This window comes from Pleurodeles waltl, chromosome 6 (genome assembly GCF_031143425.1).
Source record: "Pleurodeles waltl isolate 20211129_DDA chromosome 6, aPleWal1.hap1.20221129, whole genome shotgun sequence".
Lineage (NCBI taxonomy): Eukaryota > Metazoa > Chordata > Amphibia > Caudata > Salamandridae > Pleurodeles > Pleurodeles waltl.
In genome coordinates this window covers 884,010,771-884,035,257 of record NC_090445.1, presented here as the reverse complement: position 1 = coordinate 884,035,257, position 24,487 = coordinate 884,010,771, and the positions used below count along the sequence as shown (strand labels likewise).

The 24,487-nt window shown below is 44.2% G+C and overlaps 1 protein-coding gene across 1 annotated transcript in view; it reads right to left on the bottom strand.

The window, feature by feature from the left end:
• ENTPD7 (ectonucleoside triphosphate diphosphohydrolase 7) overlaps positions 1–24,487 on the bottom strand; it is a 244,708-nt gene that overhangs the window by 160,714 nt on the left and 59,507 nt on the right. Inside the window, exon 5 of the mRNA XM_069239671.1 lies at positions 19,654–19,804. Within this exon, the coding sequence (XP_069095772.1) occupies positions 19,654–19,804 (151 nt within the window). The remainder of the gene's footprint in view (positions 1–19,653; positions 19,805–24,487) is intronic.

Sequence of the window (24,487 nt, the reverse complement as noted above, 5' to 3'; positions counted from 1 at the left end):
TTTATTGTATTACACTATCAGTGAATAATTGCCTGTTATTCATAATTAGTACAGCACCCTTCTCTCGTAGGTAAGTAAAAATGCTTTTAAATGTATTCTGTATGCATACTTGTGGGTGAAAATGTGAGTGTGCATCCGAGTGAGGATGTGTCTGTATGTGTGAGTTTGATGTGTGTGGGAGTCGGTGACTGATTGTGAATGAGAGTGGGAATGAGTGAGTGAGACTGTCAGTAAGTGAGCCTATGTGAGTAAGAAAGAGTGATGGAAAGGGAGTAATAGAGTCAGAGTGACAGTGAGTGAGGGTAATTGTGAATGGGCAAGCCCGAGTAAGAGTGAATATGAGAATGAGTGAACATGCATGAATGAGTGAGAGTGAAGGCAGGAGCAAGAGTGAATGCAAGTGTTTCTAAGTGAAAATATATGAGCAAGTCATGAGTTAGTACAAATGAGTGAGAATGAGTAAGAGTGAGTGCAAAAGAGTAAGACTGAATGACTGCAATTGAGTTTGAAAAAATGAGAGTGAGTGGATATGAGTGAGTGGATATGAGTGAATGTACACGAGGATAAGAATATGATGTTATGTTCATATGAGTGCTGTTGGCCCTGGCATACTGATGTTAACTATGCAAAATACTGGCTTTTAATACTGGAGGAAACTCTTAGCAGTGGGGGGGAACCAGGCAAAATGTTGGTAGTTCTTTTGAGGTCATTTTTGTGATAAGTGAGAATAATCTGTGGCATGCGGGAGAAGGCAACCAAGAAAAAAAAATTATCCTGACATTCCAGAGGTATTTTTTCACATAAGTCACCCATGATACATGGGCAACATTAATAGATATAACAATTCTCAAGTTGAGTTTCTGTATCTATTTTGGCATAAGAAGCACCAATGGCGTATGAAGGGTTCCATGATAAAATGCTGGTCCTGGCACAATGGAGGTACATTTTGACATCTGGAAGCACCCATAACACATTTGGAAAAAAAAAAAATAGGTCAACTTCTGGGAAGCATCAGATAGCCGGTTAACAGAGGATATTGCCAGCAGAGACAACACATATAGTGACATTCTTTCGAAAGACAACTCTGCTGAATAATTTGCAATATACTGAATCACTTAAAAAAGACAGCACTGCTGATTTGCACTCCATTTATAGGTGAAAAATAGAATTTTATTAATATTATTTTGACTTTGTATTTCTAATTTTTCTTCATTGGAATTCCGTTCTAATGAACAGTTTTTAAAGTGATACAGAGCCAAAGGGTGGGAAGTAATTTAATTAGAATAGCTCATTTATTCGTTTTTAAATGAAAGAATGTCGTTCATTTTAGGTTCGGTTTTAAAAAGGTATATGGGGCAAAGGGTGGGAAAAAAATTAATTCGAGAAAAGTACTTTAAAACAGTATTTAATCTTTATTCAAATTATTTAACGGGTGTTTAAAGTGATACAGGGGCAAAGGATGGGAAGGAATTTAATTAGTACTTTTGAGTTAACAAAAATATATACGGTTCTAAAAAAAAAAAAAAGATGTTAAATATTAATGTTATGACAAGAACGGAGGCTAACATTAGTGCAATCTCCTTTATTGCCACTTCTCACATCAGCCCCTGTAAATAATATAGAACTTTACGAAATTCCAACACAATAAATGACCAGAATTCCCAGCCAGCTTCCTTCTTTTTTGCTGCTGCTAACAGCGATAAGCTCAAATATACTCAATATGCAGTGTTTCTAAAGTCTGATTGTATCTTTTATTAAGTATGAATGATATGAAAGGTGATGCTCTATACTTAATAAAAGGGTTTTGTTAGTTGTATTTGAGAGAGCACGAGTTGAATGATATTTTTGTTTAATTAAGCATTTCTAGACAGTTTAATTGGTAAGTATTCGAACATACTTTTCGTAAGTAGGTAAAATATGGTCTTATTAGGTTTATGAACATACATTGCCGTTGGGGGACTGCTGGAATCTTTCGAACGGTCTCTGTTGATGGTAGGCTTTGAACGGGGTGTGCTGGGCGGTGTCATGAAGTGGCTGATTTTCTGTCACATTCAGTGTGACTAAAAACTAGAGGAGGACTGTGTGTTTTTGTACATCTGCCACGCACCTACAGCATTAATAGAACGGCTATTTTGAAGGATTGGGATAAAGCAATAGGTTATTATGATTTCAATGGTTTGACAGAGCTGGAAATCACTGTTATAGCGGTTCAGGTGTTACAAGGTTCACATTTTGACAGCGGGTCTTTAAGTGATTATCAGTTCACTTAGGGTTTTTTTGGACAATAATTAAGGCTTGTTAGGGTTTGTTGAGTCGTCTTTAATGAGTGGTTAGAAACCTGTGTTTTGTAGAATAGAATATGTCTGAGCTAAATGTGTCAGGATTTATGGAGGTTTCTTTGCAAGAAAAGATAAGTAATATGTTGAATACATTTTCTGCAGATTTGGATGGCAGACTGGAAAATAAAACTGAGGATGTATCACATGCAAGAGGTCTATCCTGCCAGGAGGAGAGGTTTTGGTCTGTTGGCGAGGGGAATAGTATAAAAGGAAGGTGGATGAGGAGTAAGTAGGAAGTGGAAACATTTAGAAATAGAAAAAGTTAGTGCAAAAGAGTAAATCTGCAGTGTCGGATTTGGGATTTTGTGTTTGCACAAAACAGGATGGTGTAGAGGACACACAAGGGGACCAGAAGAAGGGTCCATAGAAGGCAGTTAATAAGACACACAGACATTCTACTGTCCTATGTGATGATTCCTCTGGCAGTGTAGAGGTGGTGTTTAGTTGCTCCTCAGGATTTGATTCAGATGAGGGAGTCATGGGAATCATACAACTGTCACAAACCTTAGGTGGTGTTCAAAGTGGGGATGCAGAGTCTCTAATGGACTCGTTAGGAGATTCTATGTTTGCTCCAATGCTTTGAAGCATCCTTCGCCACCTGAGTGGTCCGCAATGCCTCATGTGATGAAGTATGGCGAGACTTGGCTGCGTAAGCAGATTCCAAAAGGATGTCAGACTGAGGTCGAAATGTCCTAGCCCAGCCAATAAAGTCTCAATGACACCAGATCTCGATGCCAAGGTCATAGCATTCATTGGCAAAGAGGGGCATGACCCCAGGAAAGGTTTAAACAAGAGTCTAAGAATGTGCCAAGATTGATCGGTACAGCTTACAGGTCTGCCTACAAAGATATTTGATCTGGCGGAAGTTGCAAATATCTCAAAAAAGCCTATGGCTGTGGAGGAATTGAGACAATGAATTCAGAGAGCAGTTTGTCTGCTTGGAAATGCTAGTATAGTCATATGTGATGAATGCAGATAGAGCATCCTTTTAAAGACTGATCATAAATTGGCAGATTTGGCTAATAATGAGGCCGGTCAGGATGCTAATGGTTTGCTTTTTGGTGACATCTTGATTAAAGAGATGTCCAAATATGCTGGAACGATCAGTTCATTACTAAAATCTCAATGCGAGATCAAGAAGGTTTTTGACCGTCGTGTTTTTGGAGTGACTGAGCGAACAAGGGGTTGATTCCCCAGCTGTGGACAAGGCAATTGCTAGGCCTTAATTTTCAGATGGCTTCAGATCCTACCAGTATTAGACCCCTTATTAACCAAGGAACTTCTATCCCCAGAGACCGAAGTCTAGATCTAGAGGAGGTCTTGGAGATCCAAGTTTCCTGGGATCCGGTAAGTCTCGACCTTTCTGTTATCCCGTTAAAATTGGGAGGCAGACTTGCTCAATTTTTCACAACTGGAAAACCATAACAAGGGATCCTGGGATCCTTGGGTTCTGGAGATGGTGTTAGGATATCACACAGATATTATAAGAAAGTCTTCCAGAGCTAATAAGATTCAGTTTGAATCTTACAAAATTGGTAAGCAAAGAAGTTCTAGAGCTGGAAAGGTGCCATTGTGGAGATATGGATTCAGCTAGAGGGTTTTGCAAGCAATATTTTTTGGCTGGAGAAAAAAAAAGACAAAGGAATGGGACCTGTAATAAACCTAAGATATCTGAACAATTGGGTGGAGTACCATCATTTCAAGATGGAAGGCATGCATATGCTAAGGGGTGTATTACAGTCAGGAGATTGGTTGACATGGTTGGATTGGGATCAGAGGTTTCTTCAATTCAGATGGGCAGAGAAGATGTGGAGGTTTGTCTACCTTTCGGTCTTTCTTCTGCCACTTGGTGTTTTACAAAAGTGCTTCAACCAGTAGCATTGTTCTTAAGGGAACAGGGAGTGCGTCTAATAATATACTTGGTCAATATTTTGATCATGGATCAGGACAGGAAGAAGGTAGAAGATTACACGAGAACCGCTGTGTCATTATTGGAAGACCTAGGTTTTGTAGTGAACAGACAAAAGTCGTGTTTAATTCCAGATCAGGAAACTCCGTTTTTAGGGTTCATGGTGAACATATTGCAAGGTCAATTGAAGTTGTCGAGAGAGAAGTTGAAAAGAATAATAAAGGAGATTCGGAAGGTGTTGAATATGGAAAGGATATCATTAAAAATGTTAGCAAGAACAGAAGGTCTACTTTCTACGATTCAGGCTATTTTACCCAGGCCTTTGAATTATCGGGCGCTACAGAGGTTGAAGGCCAGGCACTTGAGAAATGGTTTGAGATATTCAGAAAAGACTGTGCTTACAGAGGAAGTGAAAGGAGAACTTGTGTGGTGGTTAAGGACTATCGAGGCTTGGAATGGAAAGCCTTTTTGTGGGGTGAATACCAAAATGGTTCTAGAATCAGAATCAGATGCAAATTTTGGAGGTTGGGGAGCATTTTGTGGTTTAATTTCAACAGGACATTTATGGTCAAAAGAGGAAGGCAGACTTCATATTAATTGTCTAGAATGTCTGGCAGGTTCTTTTTCAATAAGGAGTTTCATAAAGGACAAGGCCCAGTGTTCAGTGTTGTTGAGAATGGACAATGTGTCAGTGGTGAGATACGTGAACAATTTGGGGGATCAGAGATCAAAGGATCTGGCGGACCTAGCAAGGGCTTTTTTTGGGATTATTGTTAGAATCAGAATGTTCTAGTACAAGTGGAGCCATTCCAGGGTTGAGGAATGTGAAAACCAATTGGTACTCAAGGAACTACAGGGACTCCGGCGAATGAACAGATCAGTTTTTCAGAGGTGGATGGAGGTTTAGCGTCCTCTTCAGATAAATCTGTTTGCGAACAGATTGAATGCCCAATTGCAGAGATTTTTCAGCTGGCATCTCGAGTCAGCAGGAATAGGATGCTTTTCTGCAGACAGAACTGGAAGGGTCTCAAGCCATATGGGTTTCCACTATTTTTGATGATCACTCATGTAACTTTGAAGGTGCGCAAATGGAAGGAGACAGCGGTGTTAGTAACTCCTCCTTGGAAGACACAGGTCTGGTATCCAGTTCTAGAAATGCCCGTAGATTTGCCAATTATTTTACCAGTATTTCCAAAAATTCTGTTGGGTCCTCTAGGAGAAATACACAAACTGGTAATGTCAGGTCAATTGAGAATGAAAGCATGGAAAATTTCAGGCATGTCTGGGAGGTGCCAGGACTTTCACAAGAAGCTTCAGATCTTATTAGAGAATCCTGTGCTCCAGGTACCAAGTAGATGCATAGATTGGCATGGGAAAAATGGGTTGGCTGGTGGGTGGAGAGGGGTTTTAATCCCATTTCAATGGATGTGGTAAAATTGGTAAATTATTTGACAAGTTTGTTTAAATCAGGTTTGGCATACAGGACAACTGATGTGTATAGATCAGCAACTGCTGCAGGAAATAGATGAGGATGGTCTTCCTGTAGGTCAGGATGTTTTGGTAAAGCGTTTGGTGAGGAGTACAAAGATATCCAAACTGCCAGTTTCTAGATATATTTCAGTTTGGGATGTGTCAAAAGTGGTTGACTAGTTGGAAAAAAAATGGTGGTTTGAGTCTGAAGGATTTGACTCAAAAGTTAACTATTTTATTGTGTCTACTTTCTTTTAGAAGGGTTTCAGATTATCAGCTATTATTATCATCTTTTAGGCATCCACATAAGGCAGTTTCTGCTCCTACTCTTGCTCAATGGGTGAAAGAAGTGATAAATAATGCTGGAGTGGATGTACGTTTGCTTGGTGCACATTCTGTGAGGAGTGCTTCTGAATCAAAAGCTTTTTGTGCAGATTGGTCTAAAGATTTCCCGTAGCTGTGATGTACAGAAAATTTGGATTTTATTAAAGACACGGAGGCTAATATTATCGCTCGTTAACTCAACCCAGTATTTATTGTTGTTTTTTGTAGCTCAAGCACAACAGTGAAAAGCAGATGGAAGCTGCTGAAGCCTGAGTTTGGGATTTTTCAAGAGAAATGTTTTTTGAAATTAGGATGTATTAGTTGGGACTCAATTGCTAAAGTTTGATGTATCTTGTGGTTCTGCTACGCAAATAAGAAGGAAGATGGTGGGGGTTCTGGACTTTTATTGTGCTGGAATTTTTTTAAGGTTCTGCATTCTTTAAAGGGGCTGCTGCCAGAAGTGACAATAAAGGAGATTGTAATTATACATTAGCCTCTGTGTCTTTAATAAAATCCAGATTTTCTGTCCATGAAAACTACGGGAAATCTAAATTTTCCCTTTTCTTAAACGAACAGTAGGTGGCAGTATTGATTCTTGAAAATGTCGGTACAGGCACATGTTCCCTTTTCGAATTGTGAAACCAGCACATAGCATGTTGCCAGCAGAGACAGCGTGGATCTTATAACGTTATTTTGAAAAACAACTCTGCTGATTAATTCGAACATGTACTAATTCACTTTAAAAACGTTAGAATTGTGGATTTTAAAACAATGCTGCGTTGTAAGTGATGTAAATATTATTTACTTTAAATTGCATTAAATGACGATCTAAATGTTTGCAATGTAAAATCACAATCCACTCATTTTCGTTGTTTGGGATTACATTGAAATGTCTGCCGTCCGCAAGGATTTCAATCTTTTCAACAATTAAAGTCAATTAGCTTTCTTTTATACACATCCAAGACAATTATTAAATTATGTGCAGATCTCCTGTAACCTTGGTGAAAAGATTTGAATCATAACAATATTCTTCACATAGTATGAAAGTCCACAGGGGGGCGTGGCCAGCAGCCGATGAAGCTGCACGTGTAGAGCGGCTCTCCGTGGCAGAGAACGGGACCCGGACCGAATCCTAGCCATCAACCAAACCCGAAAACCCCATCAAACTCGATCCCAACACTGGCGGTCCCCTGTACAGTATTCGGAGCAGTGGCGGCATCCCCGAACAACTAAGAAAGAAGAAAATACGATCGAACCCTGTAGCTCCAGAAAAACCAAGATGGCGGCCGCGTGGGGAACCGGGCCCCGATTTGCAGAAATAACTAAGCTCTTCGACCCGAAGACGCGACCTCGACAATCCGACACCCCAAACTGATGGGGGGAGGAAGCGGCGACCCATAAGGCCACATTAGGAGAAAGGAGAGGAGCAGCAGCATGATCGAATCGGTGTGGGGCCCGGAGGCCCGAAAACCCAAGGCGGAATTTGCACCGCGGCGAGGGGGCACACTGAGACGCCAGGCTCTGGCGGGTGACGGCGCCCACTAGCAGCTCCCGACCCGACGCGGCTGGGGGCATACAGCATCGACTAACACCCTGGGCAAGCGGACGGGACCTTCCGCGGCCGAGAATGGGATGGCAACCCAGATCCCGCAAACCTGAGCAACTAACCACCCGGAGGCCGGAGAGACGACAATGGAAACGGGGGAGCAAACTAAGCACTCAACCAACTCAAGCGCAGTGAGTAACCAATGATCCTAGCACCTCCTAGAGGCATAAACACCACCCTTCCCCAAAGGGCCCCGAGAGACTACTCCAGAATCCCCACAGAAGCGACCGGGCCCAACATCAGAACTAGTAACATTACCGTAAACCAACCCATTGGGGGCCCCCATCCCGACACGAGCGCGAACTTGCAGCACCAACTGGACCCTGAGCGAACTGAAGAAGTCCATCCGCGGCCTAGAACGGGATTGCTGCCCAGATCCCGTAAACCTGAGCGACCAACCTTCCAGAGATCGGAGAGACGGCAATGGAAACGGGGGAACAAACTGAGTACTCAACCAACCGCAGTGAGTAACCAATGACCCAACCACCTCCCAGAAGTACAAAACCCCCCCGAAGAGCCCCCGTGAGACCACCCTGGAGTCTCGCCGTCGTCAGAACTAATAACATTAATGCTGGCCTACCCAGCCGCGCACTGGCCTAAGCAGACCTGTCGAACTAAGAACGGCAAGCCGACTGCAACTTATTTTGCCCACCAGCGTCCCGGTGGGTGGCGCCGCCGTGTTGAGGACTGCACAAAACACTTACCCCCTCGCTTAAAATCCTAATCATTTATCTGACTAAAGTGACGACCTTTCGAAGGTCTGCCCTCTGAAGACCATAATCGGACACCCATATCCTAACCTGCCGCAAATAGACGCCCTCACCTCTACCAATACAGACAAAGCTAACAAAATGGGCAAGCCCAAAAAACGAGATGGTCAAGACCAAGAAGAACCAACAGCAGACAAGACGCCCGGACAACCTCTCCACTCAGCTCCCCAGAGCACAACAACTCAACAAGAAACAACCCTGGATACAATCCTACAAGCCATAAGGGAATCTCGCGAGGCACTCGAACAAAAAATAGATAAACTAACGGTGGACTTGTCACTGCTGAGAGACGATCATCGAAAACTCACAGAAAAAGTGGGGGCCACGGAAAAAAAGTTAAACGCGGGGACGTCTACTCAAAAGACATTGACTCTGGAGACGTCCGATTTAATATCCAGGATCAAAACCCTAGAATCCAGAGCCGAGGACGCCGAGAATCTATCCCGGAGGAGCAACCTGAGAATAATCGGAATACCGGACGGTATGGAACTCTCGGCATCGAACACAGAGACATTCCTAGAAAATTGGCTCAAAGACAGTCCCCGCCGGAGGGCTTTTCGGCATTCTTTGCGATCGAAAGAGCACACCGAGTCCCCGGCCGACCACCTCCACCGGGATCCAGACCCCGCCCGATAGAATCAAAATTACTGCACTTTAAGGACAGGGACTATATCCTCTCGCAAACTCGTATTAAAGGGGAAATCATTCTAGACAACCAGCATATTATGGTATTCCCTGACTTCACCAAAGAAACTCAAATCCAGAGAGCTTCATACAATAACCATAAACGAGCCCTACACGAGAAAGGCATCAAATATGCAATGCTCTTCCCGGCTAAACTGAGAGTTGAACACGAGGGCAAGACGCACTTTTTCTCAACCCCACAACTGGTAGGAGATTGGCTAGAAACTCGAAATATTACGTCTTTGAGCGAGCTGAGTGGATCATCCCGCACCCCGGGCAGGAAACGCGGTAGATCTTCTAAAAGAGCACTAGAAACTGCACCCTCCAGACACCAATCACTACAAGGAATGTGCGAAGCAGTAGATGCAGTAGCGGCCTTGAACAGAGGAGCCCCACACCGCTCGCAAACCTCAGGTGATGCCTCGGACCAAGACTCGAGCTGCGGGAGTCTTTCAATATCATCCCAAGACACATGCACCAATATACCAAAAGTGACCCCCAGAACGGCGGAAGATCTCATCTAACCCCGCAAGAACCGGGCAGTGATCACACAATTTATCAAGCGATCACCCCCTATATTCAACCCCTGTAGAGGCGAACCTTCTAGGCAACCTCCAGTGTACAGTAAACCTCCAATACTCACTCACGGGCAGCAAATATACGTCAGCCGGGTCCCCGGAACGTCCCGGGGTGTAAGCTCTCTGCCCTGACGCGCCTCCCACCTCCAATAGGAAATAGGATAGTTTATATGGTTTGGACGGGGAAAGTTTTGTCATCCGGTCCTGGGGAGAGGGAGTTGGGTAAAGTTCGAATTAAGAGTTGGGAATGGGACAATTCATGCAAACACAATCACTTTAGAAGGCAGATCTCAAACTAAATATAGGTTGACTAACTTATCCTCACTCACCGCAGAGCCTGTGAGTAACTCTGCCAACACAACCAAGATTAACCAAGATAATGACTACTCACTATAAGATTATAACCTGGAATGTAAGAGGCCTAAATAGTATGTCCAAACGATACAAAATTCACAACTACCTCAAGCAAAGGGGGATACACATAGCCCTAGTACAATAAACATACCTGACAGAGCAGGAAGTTAAAGCCCTTAGCAAAAGATGGAGAGGTCAAAAAATTGCTACTAACTACTCAGCCTATGCTAGGGGAGTTCTTATGTGAATCCGTCCCGGGGTCCCTTTCCAAATATTCCACAAGGTTATTGATAAAGAGGGAAGATACGTATTAGCAAGTGGAAGATTAGGTGGCAGAGAAGTGAATAGGGGGAGTATACGCCCCCAACCACGACCAAGGTAAATTCCTCGACAGGTTATCGCTAGAATTAGGTCCTCTTCTGGCTGGCACAAATATAATCGGAGGGGACTTTAACTGCATCACCAGTAACTCCCTGGACAGATCGCACCCCCCCAGTATCACAATCCCAATCACTGAGAACGGCGAAGCAACTCATAGAATGGCAGCAACACTGGCAATTAATAGACTGTTGGAGAACACTTAACCCACACTCTAGGGACTACTCGTACTACTCACCTGTACATGATCTACATGTTAGACTCGATACCATCCTGGTATCCCCTGAAATACAGAGCGACGTGGTATCCGCAGAATATCTTAGCCGAATGATTTCTGATCATAACCCCCTGATAGCCACATTGGCCTGGGGCAGAGAGAGACCGACAATCCCAACTTGGCGCCTCAGAGCAGAAATGCTCGAAGACGAAGCGTTTAAACATACTTTACATACAGCTATCGGAGAGTTTTTCAAACACAACGAGGGTACGGCATCTACTAGATCCATTGAATGGGAAACTTTTAAAATAGTTATCCGGGGAAAATGCATTGCTGAAAATATAGGGGCCCGAAAGTCAATCGAAGCAGAACTTCTTCAACTGGAAGACTCTCTTAGAGACCTGGAAAGAAAGTGCCCCACACAACCTGACTTACACCCTGCAATAGCGGCTACTAGGACGAAAATTCACGTAGCTGCCAATACACTTGCCCGCTTCGATTATAAACAACACGTAACCAGACTACACTCAGAGGGGGACAAAGCTAGCGCTTTACTTGCCTGGCTCGCGCAACCCCCAAAAAAACAAACTGTAATAGTCGAAATCGAAAACTCACAGGGCACACACGTTTACACCCAAAAATACATTAACTCCGTCTTCCAAGAGTACTATGCACTCCTATATGCCCCCCCCCCCACTATAACACTGACCCCTACCCAGTTACCACCCCCAACCTGTCAACAGCAGACATTTCGGCTCTAGCGACGCCTATATCGATTGCGGAAATAAAAACAGCAATACAAAGCATGGCCAGGGGTAAAGTACCAGGATCGGATGGGCTTCCACTAGAATTCTACCACCAGTATCAAGACCTACTAGCCCCCCCCACCTCTGCGCATTGTATGCAGAAACATGGAATAGTAACTCCCTCCCACAATCCACCAACACTGCTATTATGATCCCCCTGCTAAAACCAGATAGACCCGCCACAGACGTCCGCTCTTATCGTCCCCTATCAATGCTCAACATAGATTACAAAATTTTAAGACGGATTTTAGCTGATAGATTACTCCCCCATATGCCATCATTGATTCACCAAAACCAATCGGGTTTCATACCCAATCGTAGCACATCCCAAAATATTAGACGCCTCATATCAATACTCCACTCTTTGCCCCCGAACTTACCACAAGCGGCGATCATCTCGGTAGATATTGAGAAGGCATTTGACAGCTTAAGATGGGACTATCTGGAACAAACTATGCTAAAGTTGGGGCTGGCCAGAGGATTTGTAAGGTGGACCAAACTATTGTATACCAACCCTACTGCAAGAGTAAAAACAGGCAACTACATTTCCCCTTCGTTTCAGATTGGCAGGGGCACAAGACAAGGATGTCCATTATCCCCCCTTCTTTTCGCAATCGAGCCCATAGCGCATATGGCAAGAACAGGCCTCCATTATAGGGGCATCCCAATAAATAATTGGACCCACCACATCGCATTATACGCAGATGACATGTTGCTCTTCCTACAAAACTTAGAATCAGATTTACCTGGGGCCATGAGAATGATGGACAGTTACGGTACTGCCTCCGGACTGCGGATTAACTGGAGAAAGTCCGCCATTTTCCCACTACACAAAGAGACCCCGGAGCCAAATGACACAAGAGGCCTCCCCTAGTCACCTAACACATTCAAATACTTAGGAGTAAAAATGTACCACTCAGTAAATGACCTACTAGAAGGAAACATACAAGGAGCACTCAGAGGGATCAGAGCCAGTATGCGCTTTTGGGAAACATTACCACTAACAGTCACAAGCAGAGTAGCTCTTCTCAAAATGATAGTGCTGCCCAGACTGCTGTACTATTTCTCAACTATCCCACTCATAATCCCAAAAGCAGCACTCAAAGAGATAGAGTCCATGTCTACAAACTTCATCTGGGGTCCGAGTAGACATAGAATGGCACTAAGAACACTCCAGAGACCTACAGCTGAGGGTGGCCTTGCCGCCCCAGATATGGAGTTATACTACTGGGCAGGACAACTTCAATGGGTCGCAAAATTATTATGCAGCCCGCAAATTGAGGCGGAGCTACGCCTTCCCTTAAACTGCCCCATAGACAGGATACAGGGGATACTACTGAATCCCCGGAAAACCAAACAGCTGCTCCCGATAGAATGGGAGTCTGCTAGACACTGTTGGTCTCAACATCTGAAACGCTCCCGCATTAATACCCCTTACACCTCGGAGGCCCCACTGTCCTGCATGATCCATATCTCAGGGAAGCAAAGTATTTCAGGCCTCAATAAACTAATTTCGCATAATATTACTAAACTAGGAGACCTATACGGCGGAGGGAAACTACTCACATACACTGAGCTACAAACACAATATAACCTCCCCCCCGGTTTATTCATTACCCACAACGCCATTATTAAAATTGCTCAAAAAACCTGGAGAACTGGAATCCTTGAACCCCCCCACTCATAATAGCAGCAATACCATTTGCTCCATTGGGGATCTAAAAGGGGTAGTATCCAGAATCTACAAAGCGCTACAAGCCAGCACATGCCTACCCCTAGAAAAACTTAAAGACAAATGGCAATCGGACTTAAATATTGCTTGGGATGAAAAGCAATGGGATCAGATCGTCTCTCGTATCTATCCAGTTTCCAGAAATGCCAGGTTCTAATTAATAAACCTATACATTTTTCACAGAGCTTACATGACCCCACACATGATCTCCAAAATCTACAGAACAAACTCCTCAAGCTGTCCTAGATGCACGGAGCCAGCAGCCAACCTTATACATATGCTCTGGAGCTGCCCCCAACTTAACACATTCTGGGAAGAGGCCTTTGCTAAAACATCAGCCTGCACTGATAGATTATTAATTAAATCCCCGGCAGTGGCGCTACTGGGGGACTTTCCACGCCCGATAGCTCTTAAAATCTCCAACAAATTTATAGACCTTGCTCTAATCCTAGCAAGAAGGGAAATAACCACAAACTGGAAATCACCAACGGGCCCACAAATATCCAGATGACAAAACTCTTTAGTGAAGTGGGCAGAAGCAGAAGGAACGTCACTGCTTCGAGAGGCAATATGCGAACTCCGACCAAGGGATGATGCATCCCAATGGGGATTAATCCTGGAAAAATTTAAATCACCAAATGCATTCTCCGAAGAAGCAAACAGAACCGCTACGGACTCAGATACAGACTCCAACGCAACACAGGAAATCTAATGGCTCTGCGAGCGAGGACAGAAACAACAACCGAGACCTGCCAAATGTGAAGAATTTTTATATAATTTGTAGCATGAGGGGAGGGAGGGGGGGGAACAGTTAATCTGAGCACCGTTACGATAATGTTGTTGTTATTGTTATATTCAAAAATTGGAATAAAAAAAAAAAAAAAAACTTAAAAAAAAAAAAAAGTAGTATGAAAGTCTACAATTAGCAAACAAAATATATTGAGGAAAATGCACTTACACCAAGTAGCAGTGGAGATACTTTCTCTGTTAAGTCACCAAAAATGAACAAGTTCGGACTCTCTAACTCAACACCCTCTACTGCCACGTATACCAGGCAGAAAGAAATGATTAAAACAGTTTCAGAGACTGCTTCGAAAGGTTAGGATCTTCGCTACACCAGACCATAAGGATTAGAAAGATTACATACTTTATGTTCTTCAATGCCAAATTGCAGCCAGAAAGGGCCAAAACTAACTACTAGCCATAGTCAGGCTGACTTAAGACATGTTTTTTTCATATCGACAAGTGTAGTCTCCGTGCACAACCCAGACTATCCGTCTCCAAGTAACTTAGGTTTTTAAATACACACCTAGAAACATAGGGTAATATTGCTCAGATTCTTCCAAGAGAACGGGGTAGAGTAAAATGAGAATGTCTGATTGATCCTGACAGTTTTTAAGTGTGCTGCAGTGGAGGATTGGTGGGAACAGGCAACGGGAGGGAAAGCAGTAGGAAAAAGCTTGTGATACTATATGTTATGAGACCAGAATGAGGATCTACTGGACTGCTGGGATGGCAATATCCCCTTCGTACTAAGAGTGGCCGGACTGCATGTGAAACTATATTCTGATATGTTGCTGTCATGCTGACACACCCATCAAGCGTGTGCTGAGGCTTAGATCTATCATCACATTTCCAAGCTCCGGAAACCAGTGGGCCCTCTTTACTGAAATGGCACTACTGTCCATGTTTAGGTTGTTGACATGAAGCAGTGGTGGAGGCATACCTTATGTTGTGGTTAGATAATACTAAGCAAACTTTTTTCTGTTCCAGGAAGAGAGAGGTCTACGGTTTTCACTCATGTAAAGTTGCACTTCGATGTAGCATATTGATGCTTGCACGGGCATCGGATGTGCATCGTGAGCAAGTGTATATATGGGGTGTGGATGACCGTAAGACTCCATGTTGTGGTGAGAGTCTGATTGCTAGGCCCAGTGGAAACCATTCTGTGGAGCCCATGGTTTGACTTAGCATAAGATGGAGGATAGGCTCCAGCTTCCCCCGACAGTGAAATTGTCTGCATACCTGGAGCTGAACCCAGAAACTGAGGTGAGGGAAGATGGCGAAAATGTTACTCTCTGAAATTCTATGAGGACCTTTTAGCAGGGGATTGCTGACTAGTGCTTAGCAGTGCCATATGGGGGTTCGTAGTGTGTGTGTTGGGGGGGCGTGGAGAGAGAGAAGGGGCAGGCCCCAGGCGACAAGGGCTAAACACCAACCACCACAGTTGTGAACCAGTATCCCATACCCAGGTGTAGCCCCCCCTCTCCCCCCCAAACTGGGTCTGACAGGGACCAAAAGTTATTAAATTTTTATTACAGGAATTGTGGCTCCCTGAGAGAAAATATAAAAGGTTTTGGGATTATTCCTACAATTAGTGTTTAGCGTCTCATTAATAGGAGAAGTATTTAAATCAGAATCTGGTGTAATGTAGCAATCTTCACTTGGGAACTGAAAAAACTGGTGAGGCCCATAACACCATAATTTAATGGTAGGATGCAAGATGACAGCAATAAGAGGAATTTATTTACTATTCAACATAGAATACAAATATATAATTAAAGTTGCTAAAAAGAATAACCTAAACTTGCTGGCATGAACTGGGTAGCTAGGGAGAGTTCTACAGGAAAGTGATGTAGGAAATGTCAAACTCGGAGTCTGTTGTACTAGAAGAGGTACGTGAACACGTTTAATAACATGATTACTGAATCAGGGCTTGGTCATCCTATAGAAATATGGATCTGTAGTAGTTGCAATGGCTGATAGACCAAGAAAAGGTTCTTTTTGAAGGAAGTTTGTAAGATCTGCATGAACACATCATAAGCGATCTGTACTGGGGACAGATTTATGGTGACTGAAGAGCAGCTCTCAGAGACGGGTCAAACATTCAGCATCACATGGCTGAAAATGGAACATCAGAACCAAGTACTTGCTCTAGGCTAGAAGCACAACATGTATACCATAAGTGAGAGGATGTCATAACTGATGTCGTCAAACCCTCTCTCAGATGCAATTATGTAAAATTATTAATTATGGGAAAGTGTGCAAAAGAGGATATTGCTTCTTTTTCGTTATTCTTGTTTTGAAGTGCAAGGAACACTAGTGATTTTAAAGAGTTAATTTCAAGAATAAAGTCAAAGGACTAGATACATTTTATTTTTTCAAATTGTCATAAACATGACAGTTGGATCTGGCATCCTTGCCATGGTTTCCCCTAACTTTTTGCCCTTTTGACCTCCTGTTTTCGGACTTAATTTTTGCTGGCTTTTAGGATTTTGGGCACTTTAACGCTGCTGACCAGGATTAAAGTGCAGGTGCTCTGTACTCTAAATATGGTAACATTGGCCTCTCCACAATTGGCATATTTAATTTACTTATAAGTCACGAGTAATGTGCATTATATGTGCCCATGGCCTGTAAATTAAATACTACTAGTGGGCCTACAGCACTGATTGTGCCACCACACCTTTCACACGTCTCAGGTCTTCCACTGCAGAGCCTGTGCGTGCAGTGTTTTTTTTTTTTTTTTTTTTAAACAATTTTATTGGTTTTCCCACAGGTGGAGGTGAATGCATCATAGTACTTGGCTGGTAAACCACAGTACAAACATGTGAACTACAGTAGGGTAAATAGTCAGGGAAGATATATGGGCATCGATTGTAAAGAGGCAGGAGCTTCATTCCACCTGTTTCAGCCATTTCCCCCAAATGCGATCACGTTTTGAGGGGCATCCCTGGGCTTCATATACAGGTCTTCTCCTGCTGCGCACACCAGTTGATCCACTATTTCCACAGCAACAACATGGTAGGAGTGGAATTTTTCTATCAGGCTGCTATGTCTTGCTTAGCCACTACAGTGGCAGTGCACAAACACGTTCAGTCTGCTCTTGAACCCCCAGGCCCCTCCAGACTCCAAGTAGAAAATTAAAGGGGGAAGGGACACCTCCCAGCCCAGTACATTTGTCAGTTCCATCACCACAGCGGACCACTATCTTTGAATCTCAGGGCAAAGCCAGACCATGTGGTAGAAAAGTCAGCCAAAGCGCATGTGCAGCGTGGACGATCAGGGCTAGGGAGGAGGCCTGCGCGATGCAGTCTGGCTGGTGTGAGGTAGGCAAAATAGAGATAATGGATCATGTGCAACCGGGAGGAAATTGTGATAGCCCGTAGGTCATCAGTGAGTGCAGTTTTGAACTGCCATGTCAACCTGGCAAGTGTGTCCACTTGTCAGGCCCAACCCTTCCTTTTTATTACATGTAGTTCAACCCTAAGGAAGGCCCTGGTTAGTCCCAAGAGCAGGGTACTGAATATTTACAAAGTTAGACAACTTGTGGTGAAGTCGTATTTTAAATTGTAAGCCTGAAAAAGCCACTTTTAGAAAGTTGGAATTTTCCTACTGTAACTATTCTTTGCCTCTGCTGGTCACTGAATACCTCTGGGGGTTGTTGACAGTTGGGCTTTGTGCATTCCCCCTAGACAGTCACACACACACAAAGGGAGCTTAGGTTTGACACTGCATCCTGATGGCCCATTACCAGGCTGATGGACCTTCCTGGGTTAGGAGGAGCTGACACAGTGAAGAGGGCTTTGCCTCTCCCCACACAAAGGGTTGCCTAACCCCCTTGTAGAGTGTCTGGAGCCAAAAAAGTTACGGCAGGGACCCTGTGATCTTCAAAGGCCTCTTTGAAGTCTCCCCCACGTCAAAGACACATTTGTGTATAAGTACTGGACCCCAAACCCCAGCAAATTAGATCTCTACTGGAACCAAGGTCACTCTGCCAGCAAGAAGCATTGCTGTGCTGTGCTGCCAGGAGGGACTGCTACTCTGCAATTGCGTTGCTATGTTGGGCTACTGCTTGCTGTGCTGTAGGAGGGACTGCCACTGCTACTTGCTTTGCTGTATTGGCCTGCTGCTTATTGCCAGCAGTAAGAAGGATTGGGCTTGCTTTCTACATCCTGGACCCCAAGAAATCTCCAAGGGCTTGACCCCCTGCTCTTCTGCAGTCTCAGGGACATCAAAGACTGCTTGCAACTCTCCTGGTGTTGCTGGACTCTGCCATCTGTGAGTCCTACCCCTGCCTGAGGTGCCTCTCTCCAGTCCTAGGCCTCAGAAGTGGGTTCTTCAGCAACAACCTATAAAGGGCGGCTCATGGCCCCAGGTGCATGAGAAAAATCGGGACATAGCTCCATCAATGGCAACACAGTGGCTGCCCGATGGCAGCAGATTCACAGACTACGCGGCACGACGATGCTCTGCGCAGCTTGACGACAACCATTGCATTAACTTCCATGGAGCCAAACGAAGACGCAGTGCCCCCAGTACAGTAAAAATATCAATGCATCGTGTCCTTGCCATCGAGGCATTGCTCCATTTAAGGCACTGTTTCGGGGGCCCAGCATCAGTTCTGTAGCCAGCCTACCCTCCATTGTGGTAGGCCTGGATTTTTGATTTGCACCGGTCCTCACAACCTCAAGTAACCTTTTAATCACTGTTTTCAAAGTTCATCTTTAAGAAAATTAATATCTCAACTTCTACTTATTGGATTCTTGTTGTTGTGGCGGTCTTGTATTAATCACATAAATAATACGCATTTTTCTAAACTGGTGTTGAGTCTGTTTGTGGTGTCTTTCACTGTGTTACTGTAATTAAGTGTTGCATAAGTACTTTAAACGTTGCCTTCTCAGTTAAGCTTGACTGCTCCGTGCCAAGCTACCAGAAGGTGGGCATGGTTTAATTTAGGGAGTATAACTGACTTACCCTGAATAGGACTGTGGTCCCTACTTCGACAGGGTGCATACCTCTGCCAACTTGAGACCCAATTTCTAACAGTGACAGATTTTGCAACAACTGGTACTAATATGTAGAGAGACTCATTTTTTTAAGCTGCTGGGGCAATAACAGTTTCTTGCTTCAATCAAAGGGCGCACAGTTTGAATAAGCAGATGACTGATAAACATCAAACATGAGTCCTGAGAAGGTCCACAGCTCATCCGTGGAGTTTGTGCAGAGAAATGGCCTTCATTATAAAGGAGATGAACTTGCTTTTGTGAGTTTTATTTCCCTTCCTAAGTACCAGAGTTGCAAGTAAGTTGGCAATGGCTACAATCTAAGAGGGCGGATTTTTTTTTTTTTAAATGGCACAATAAAAATGTAGACCATCAGACTAATCCTCTCTGAACATAAATATTCTGTGAAAGATAAGAAACAGGTTGGGTCTTACCACCCGCGTAGATCCAGCTGTAGATGTAACTCAAGACATTAGAGCACTGATATCTAAGAAAATGTCCTTGCCTGTAGTATACAGCAAATAATCGCAGTGCTGAACAAACAATATAATGGACTTGTGTTTCGATCTTGCCGTTAAACCTAGACAGCTTTGCTTGGCTTGTACTAATGCTATTTAGATTTCAGGAGACATTTACCACTCACTGCATGAGGTGTTTCTACAGAAGACATTCAAAGAGGTTTTTCTGGGCTGCGGCTCACCTCTCAGGAAGGAATCGCATGCCTGCTGTGCAGAGGATGTACAGTGGAGTTTCCTTGTGCTTACTCGCTGGAACATATTCTGCTGCAAAACTCAACAGGGGCTCCATATAATCACTCGCTTTTGCCGGTGTGGATGCCATGGTGGAGATACCTGGAAGAAAGAGCAGATACAGTTATTGTAACTTATGCCCACACAACAAAGTAGGCAAAGTGGTAAGTCACCTTTGATGAAAGCCCTAACAAGTAAACAACAGGTACAGGGATAATAAACAAGTTTATCTTTTCTAATCCCAGTTTCAAAAAATACAATCTGAAAACAAGGAACGTAACAACTGGGTTTACAAATTTGTACAAATGTGTGGCCATAGTAGCAAAACATTCTCAATCTAACTTGTAACCCTTCACAGCAGCTTAAAAGCTGAAAAAACGGCTCCAGTAAGATTGTTAATGTAGGGGCTTTTGTACTGAAAACAAAAACTTTGTTACCCGTCTCACTAATTAAGATCTCGATGCTTACCACGAGGTGTGCCATACAGGTCAAACGGCCTAATTCCAAGAAGGCAAACTAAGGTAAAGGTCCTTAAAGACTGCCACCATTTAACCCCTTATAAAGACGTTATTTTCAGAGTTAAGGAACTGCAAAACTGTTGGCCTGCATTATTTTTGTAATACATTTTTGTTCTGCTACTACCCGTGTGTCTCGAGGTTTGCGCTGTTTCACATTTATATGCACGAACATTTGGTGTATTGAATCAGAAAATATGCAGTTATTTCGAATTAAAAATGGTTACATTTAGGAAAATGTAATTTGAATGAATTAACATTTGTACTCCAAGTAACAACTGTTCACGTTGTTTCGGCGATTTTACTGTGCTACTATCTGACATTCCTAACGCTATTATTCTCTATTGTAGCACCATCTTATATGTTTCTATTGTGGTAAGTTATGACATTGAAATTTTTAGGAATTTTTCACTGCTATTGTTAATGGTTATCGTGACGTTTGTATTAGACTTGTGGTAGTTAACAGTAATTAGATAATGGAAGCACAATGAGTGAGCAGACTAAATGTAAAATACGGTGTATCAGTAAATTTGGAAGAAATGTTACAAGTCATGGATATCTTGATACCTGTATCTGAAGCTACTTCAACACATTTGTGGATAAAACATTAAACTTCGCAAGTTGGATGGATAACATGAAGAATAAGATCTGCACAAAAGTCTTGCGGCTTCGGTCTGAGGATCTATAAAGAAATTGTACAAGTGTGTCAAAGGGTTAGAGAAGGTTCTTCACATTTCCTCAGTAAAGCACGCATTGGTCATTTCAGAAGTCCAGAGACAAGTATTTGGACTTGCCCGATATGTACTCACTTCAGGAAGGCCTCAGCAGCCAGTAGTTAGGGTTATGTCACTAAGGCCCGGACTAGACCATCTTACTAGGCTGAAGGAAGCCACTCCAGAAAAATACTGCTAGCCGTAATATGGATGTCTATGCTCTGCGCCCCTCCAGACAGAGTGGTTACACTGGGGGCAACTTAACGCACATCTCTTATCTCACTCTATCTGGCATAATGATCATTTGTCTCCTCAGAACCTCGTACTGGAGTTCCCTTCAATAGGACCTTTGCCTAAGGACCAAAACAGATTTTCCATTTTAGCCTGCAACTCGTCTTCCGGTGTACCGGGGGCACACACAAGGTTCTCATCACAGCCCATCTGTTTAGATTGTCCAGCAACTCCATCTTGGTTTAAATCCTCAACATATTTTTCCGCCAGATAACTCCTTGTGTACAGAAATCTAGCTCAGCTAGTCTATTCCAAGGAGCCAATATTCACCGCAGCCATCAATTGAGATCATCCTGCACAACTCTTAATGATTATTTCTGTATTTTTTTCCAATATCTTACTGCAGCTGAAAAGCTCTTAGTTTTAGAGTTAAAGTCAGCACTCAGAAAGCTCTCTCCAGATGAGTGGCTTCCTTCACCGCCACCTGTAAGGAGGCACCCTGCTGCACTTTCCTCTTCCTAGATGCTGAAAACGTAGACTTCTCAAGACCACCTTTCCTCCTTTTGTCAAAAATATTTAGGAAACCCATACAAGATTAACACACATAAGATACTTGAGAAGTATCTGTTGCACAGAGCCAGGTTTGGTGGGTACATCACTCAGGTCCTCTGGTCACCATAGGCCCCCGCCCATTACCCAAGCTCTGCATCCATGGCTATCAGAGCAGATAGTTTGTGGCTGTATGGCAAACCCTGTGATTTGGATACTGGAATGACAGCTGTACGTTTCACATTTCATCGCATTTCTCATCCAATTGCTCAGGCAATCCCTCGTTAGGAATAGAAAGATTTTCTGGGCCAGGTTAGCTTCTGGGGCTTAATGTGGGCAGGTTAATCCAAGGACTGACAATACAATTTTGGAACATTACCTCGCTCCATTACGGGAAAGATTACCCCTGCCAAGATAGCATTCCACACTCAATGCCTATATTGCCATACAGGGCATTGTGCACCCCATTCACTAAAGGACTTTTACAGAGCTATATAGGCTCATGATTTCTTTGGCCTGGGCTGCAAGCAGTAGTAGGGGCAGACTAGATACTTTGAAAATACATTGTGAGGAGGGGAGTCTCGGTCTGACTGAATAGGAACTTTACTAAATAGTAACACGGAGTTAGCATGTTGCAAGATGGTGTGTAGAGAAGGTCAACTAGGAAAAGAGACTACTAACGGATTGGTTGGAGATGAACCCCTGGCAGTTCTTTTCACAGAGGGAGGAAATACCATCCCATTATCCATATATAATGCAACAGTCTGGAACCGTAGGGAGGCTGCAGACAAGAGGATCCTCAATTGACCTCCTTTCTCAAGAGCTCTAGAGTTGTGTCAGCCATGGCCTGATAGAGTAAGTGGGATGTCACCACAGGGGACATATAACAGGGGAAGACCGTAATCTAATTTAATGAGGTACAAGAGGTGATTGGGGAAGAAGCCCCGTTATTTTGGTATGTCAGGTTGGCTGGGGCTGCAAGAGAGACATGGACTGAATTTATGAACTTAGAGTAAGTGTCAAACACTGGAGGCAATGCTAGGCAAGGGCACAGACTGCTTTCACAGCTGTACAAGGCCCGCAAACTTGATAGGAAAAGAGAACCCTCCAAAGCAAGACAGCAGTGGACGGACAATAGTCAAGACCAGCTACAGATGGCGACTGGAAGGTATCCTGTGACCAGGTAAAAGGGGTGTCGAGTAGCACAAGATTTACTCTTGATAGGTTTTAATTTCTTACACCACTCATACTTAACCCACTGAAAATTAAGAACATATACACTTAAATACTCTTCCTGCCCAAGGTGTGGGGAGGGCAGGTTTAATTTATACACATGACCTGGTCATGGAGGATGGGGACTGGATACTGGGAGAGGGAGGCAGCACAACTACACCTGTGATTAGTATTAGCCTGCAGGTTTGAGCCGGAAATCGTTTATGAAGTATCATTTCTAATCCCAACAAACATAAAATACGACATAGATTTGCTAACAGGGAATACTAATGGCACAACCCTGAATAGCTTTCCATTGGCTTTAATCTAGGGACCCTACTGATAAAGCCTGAAAAAAAAAGATATGTTAGAATAGTCCATGGCCTATATGGCAGCTAAGAGAAGGGACGATAAGGCAGTAGAGGAACTAGCCCTATGGACAGATATAATGGGCACTTTGGCAGCTACATCAGACAGCCTTATATCCATAGAACGAAGAACACTGATGCAACATTAAGGGGGTCATTCTGACTTCGGCGGGCGGCGGAGGCCGCCCGCCAAAGTTCCCCCGACAGAATACCGCAGCGCGGTCAAAAGACCGCCACGGTAATTCTGAGTTTCCCACTGGGCTGGCGGGCGACCGCCAGAAGGCCGCCCGCCCAGCGGGAAACCCCCTTCCACGAGGATGCCGGCTCCGAATGGAGCCGGCGGAGTGGAAAGGGTGCGACGGGTGCATGTTGCACCTGTCGCGATTTTCAGTGTCTGCTATGCAGACACTGAAAATCTTTGTGGGGCCCTGTTAGGGGGCCCCTGCAGTGCCCATGCCATTGGCATGGGCACTGCAGGGGCCCCCAGGGGCCCCACGACACCCGTTCCCGCCAGCCAGGTTCTGGCGGTCAAAACTGCCAGAACCAGGCTGGCGGGAAGGGGGTCGGAATGCCCATGGCGGCGCTGCCTGCAGCGCCGCCATGGAGGATTCCTCAGGCCAGGGGAAAACCGGCGGGAATTGGCCTGGATGCACTGCCAGCCTGTTGGCGGTGCATCCGCGGTCCCCAGCCCTGGCGGTCTATGACCCCCTAAGTGTGTTATGTGTCAGTTGGGATTCTCCACTGCAGTCAGCGCTTACACCAGCTCGGTCAATCCACCCCTGCCATAGCGAGTAAGAGGGAGGAAGGGGAGACCAGTCTGTCACCACCAGCTGCATGCATAAACAATGATCATCAGATCAGTGAATAGGTGCTCCAACACTCTGTTTGGTGCGTCCAGAGGCTCACATTCAAGGTGCCCACCCACTTTGGCAGCTGCTAACTAATTACATCCCTGCTGCCACCACTCGGGCGATTCCCCATAAGCTCAGGATGGTTCAGGGTATGGGATAAATGAGCAGTCAGCGGGAGACCCAAAGAATGTGACTATTTTGGGCCGCAGCTATTCCAATAGCCACTTGCTCTTCCTCACCAAAAGCCCACATAGGTCTATAGGAACTGCAAGGAGTTGTGTTGATATCGTTGGGAAAGCATACTGCTGTTGCTGGCAGGGTATGTTACAATTATCATATATTTTCT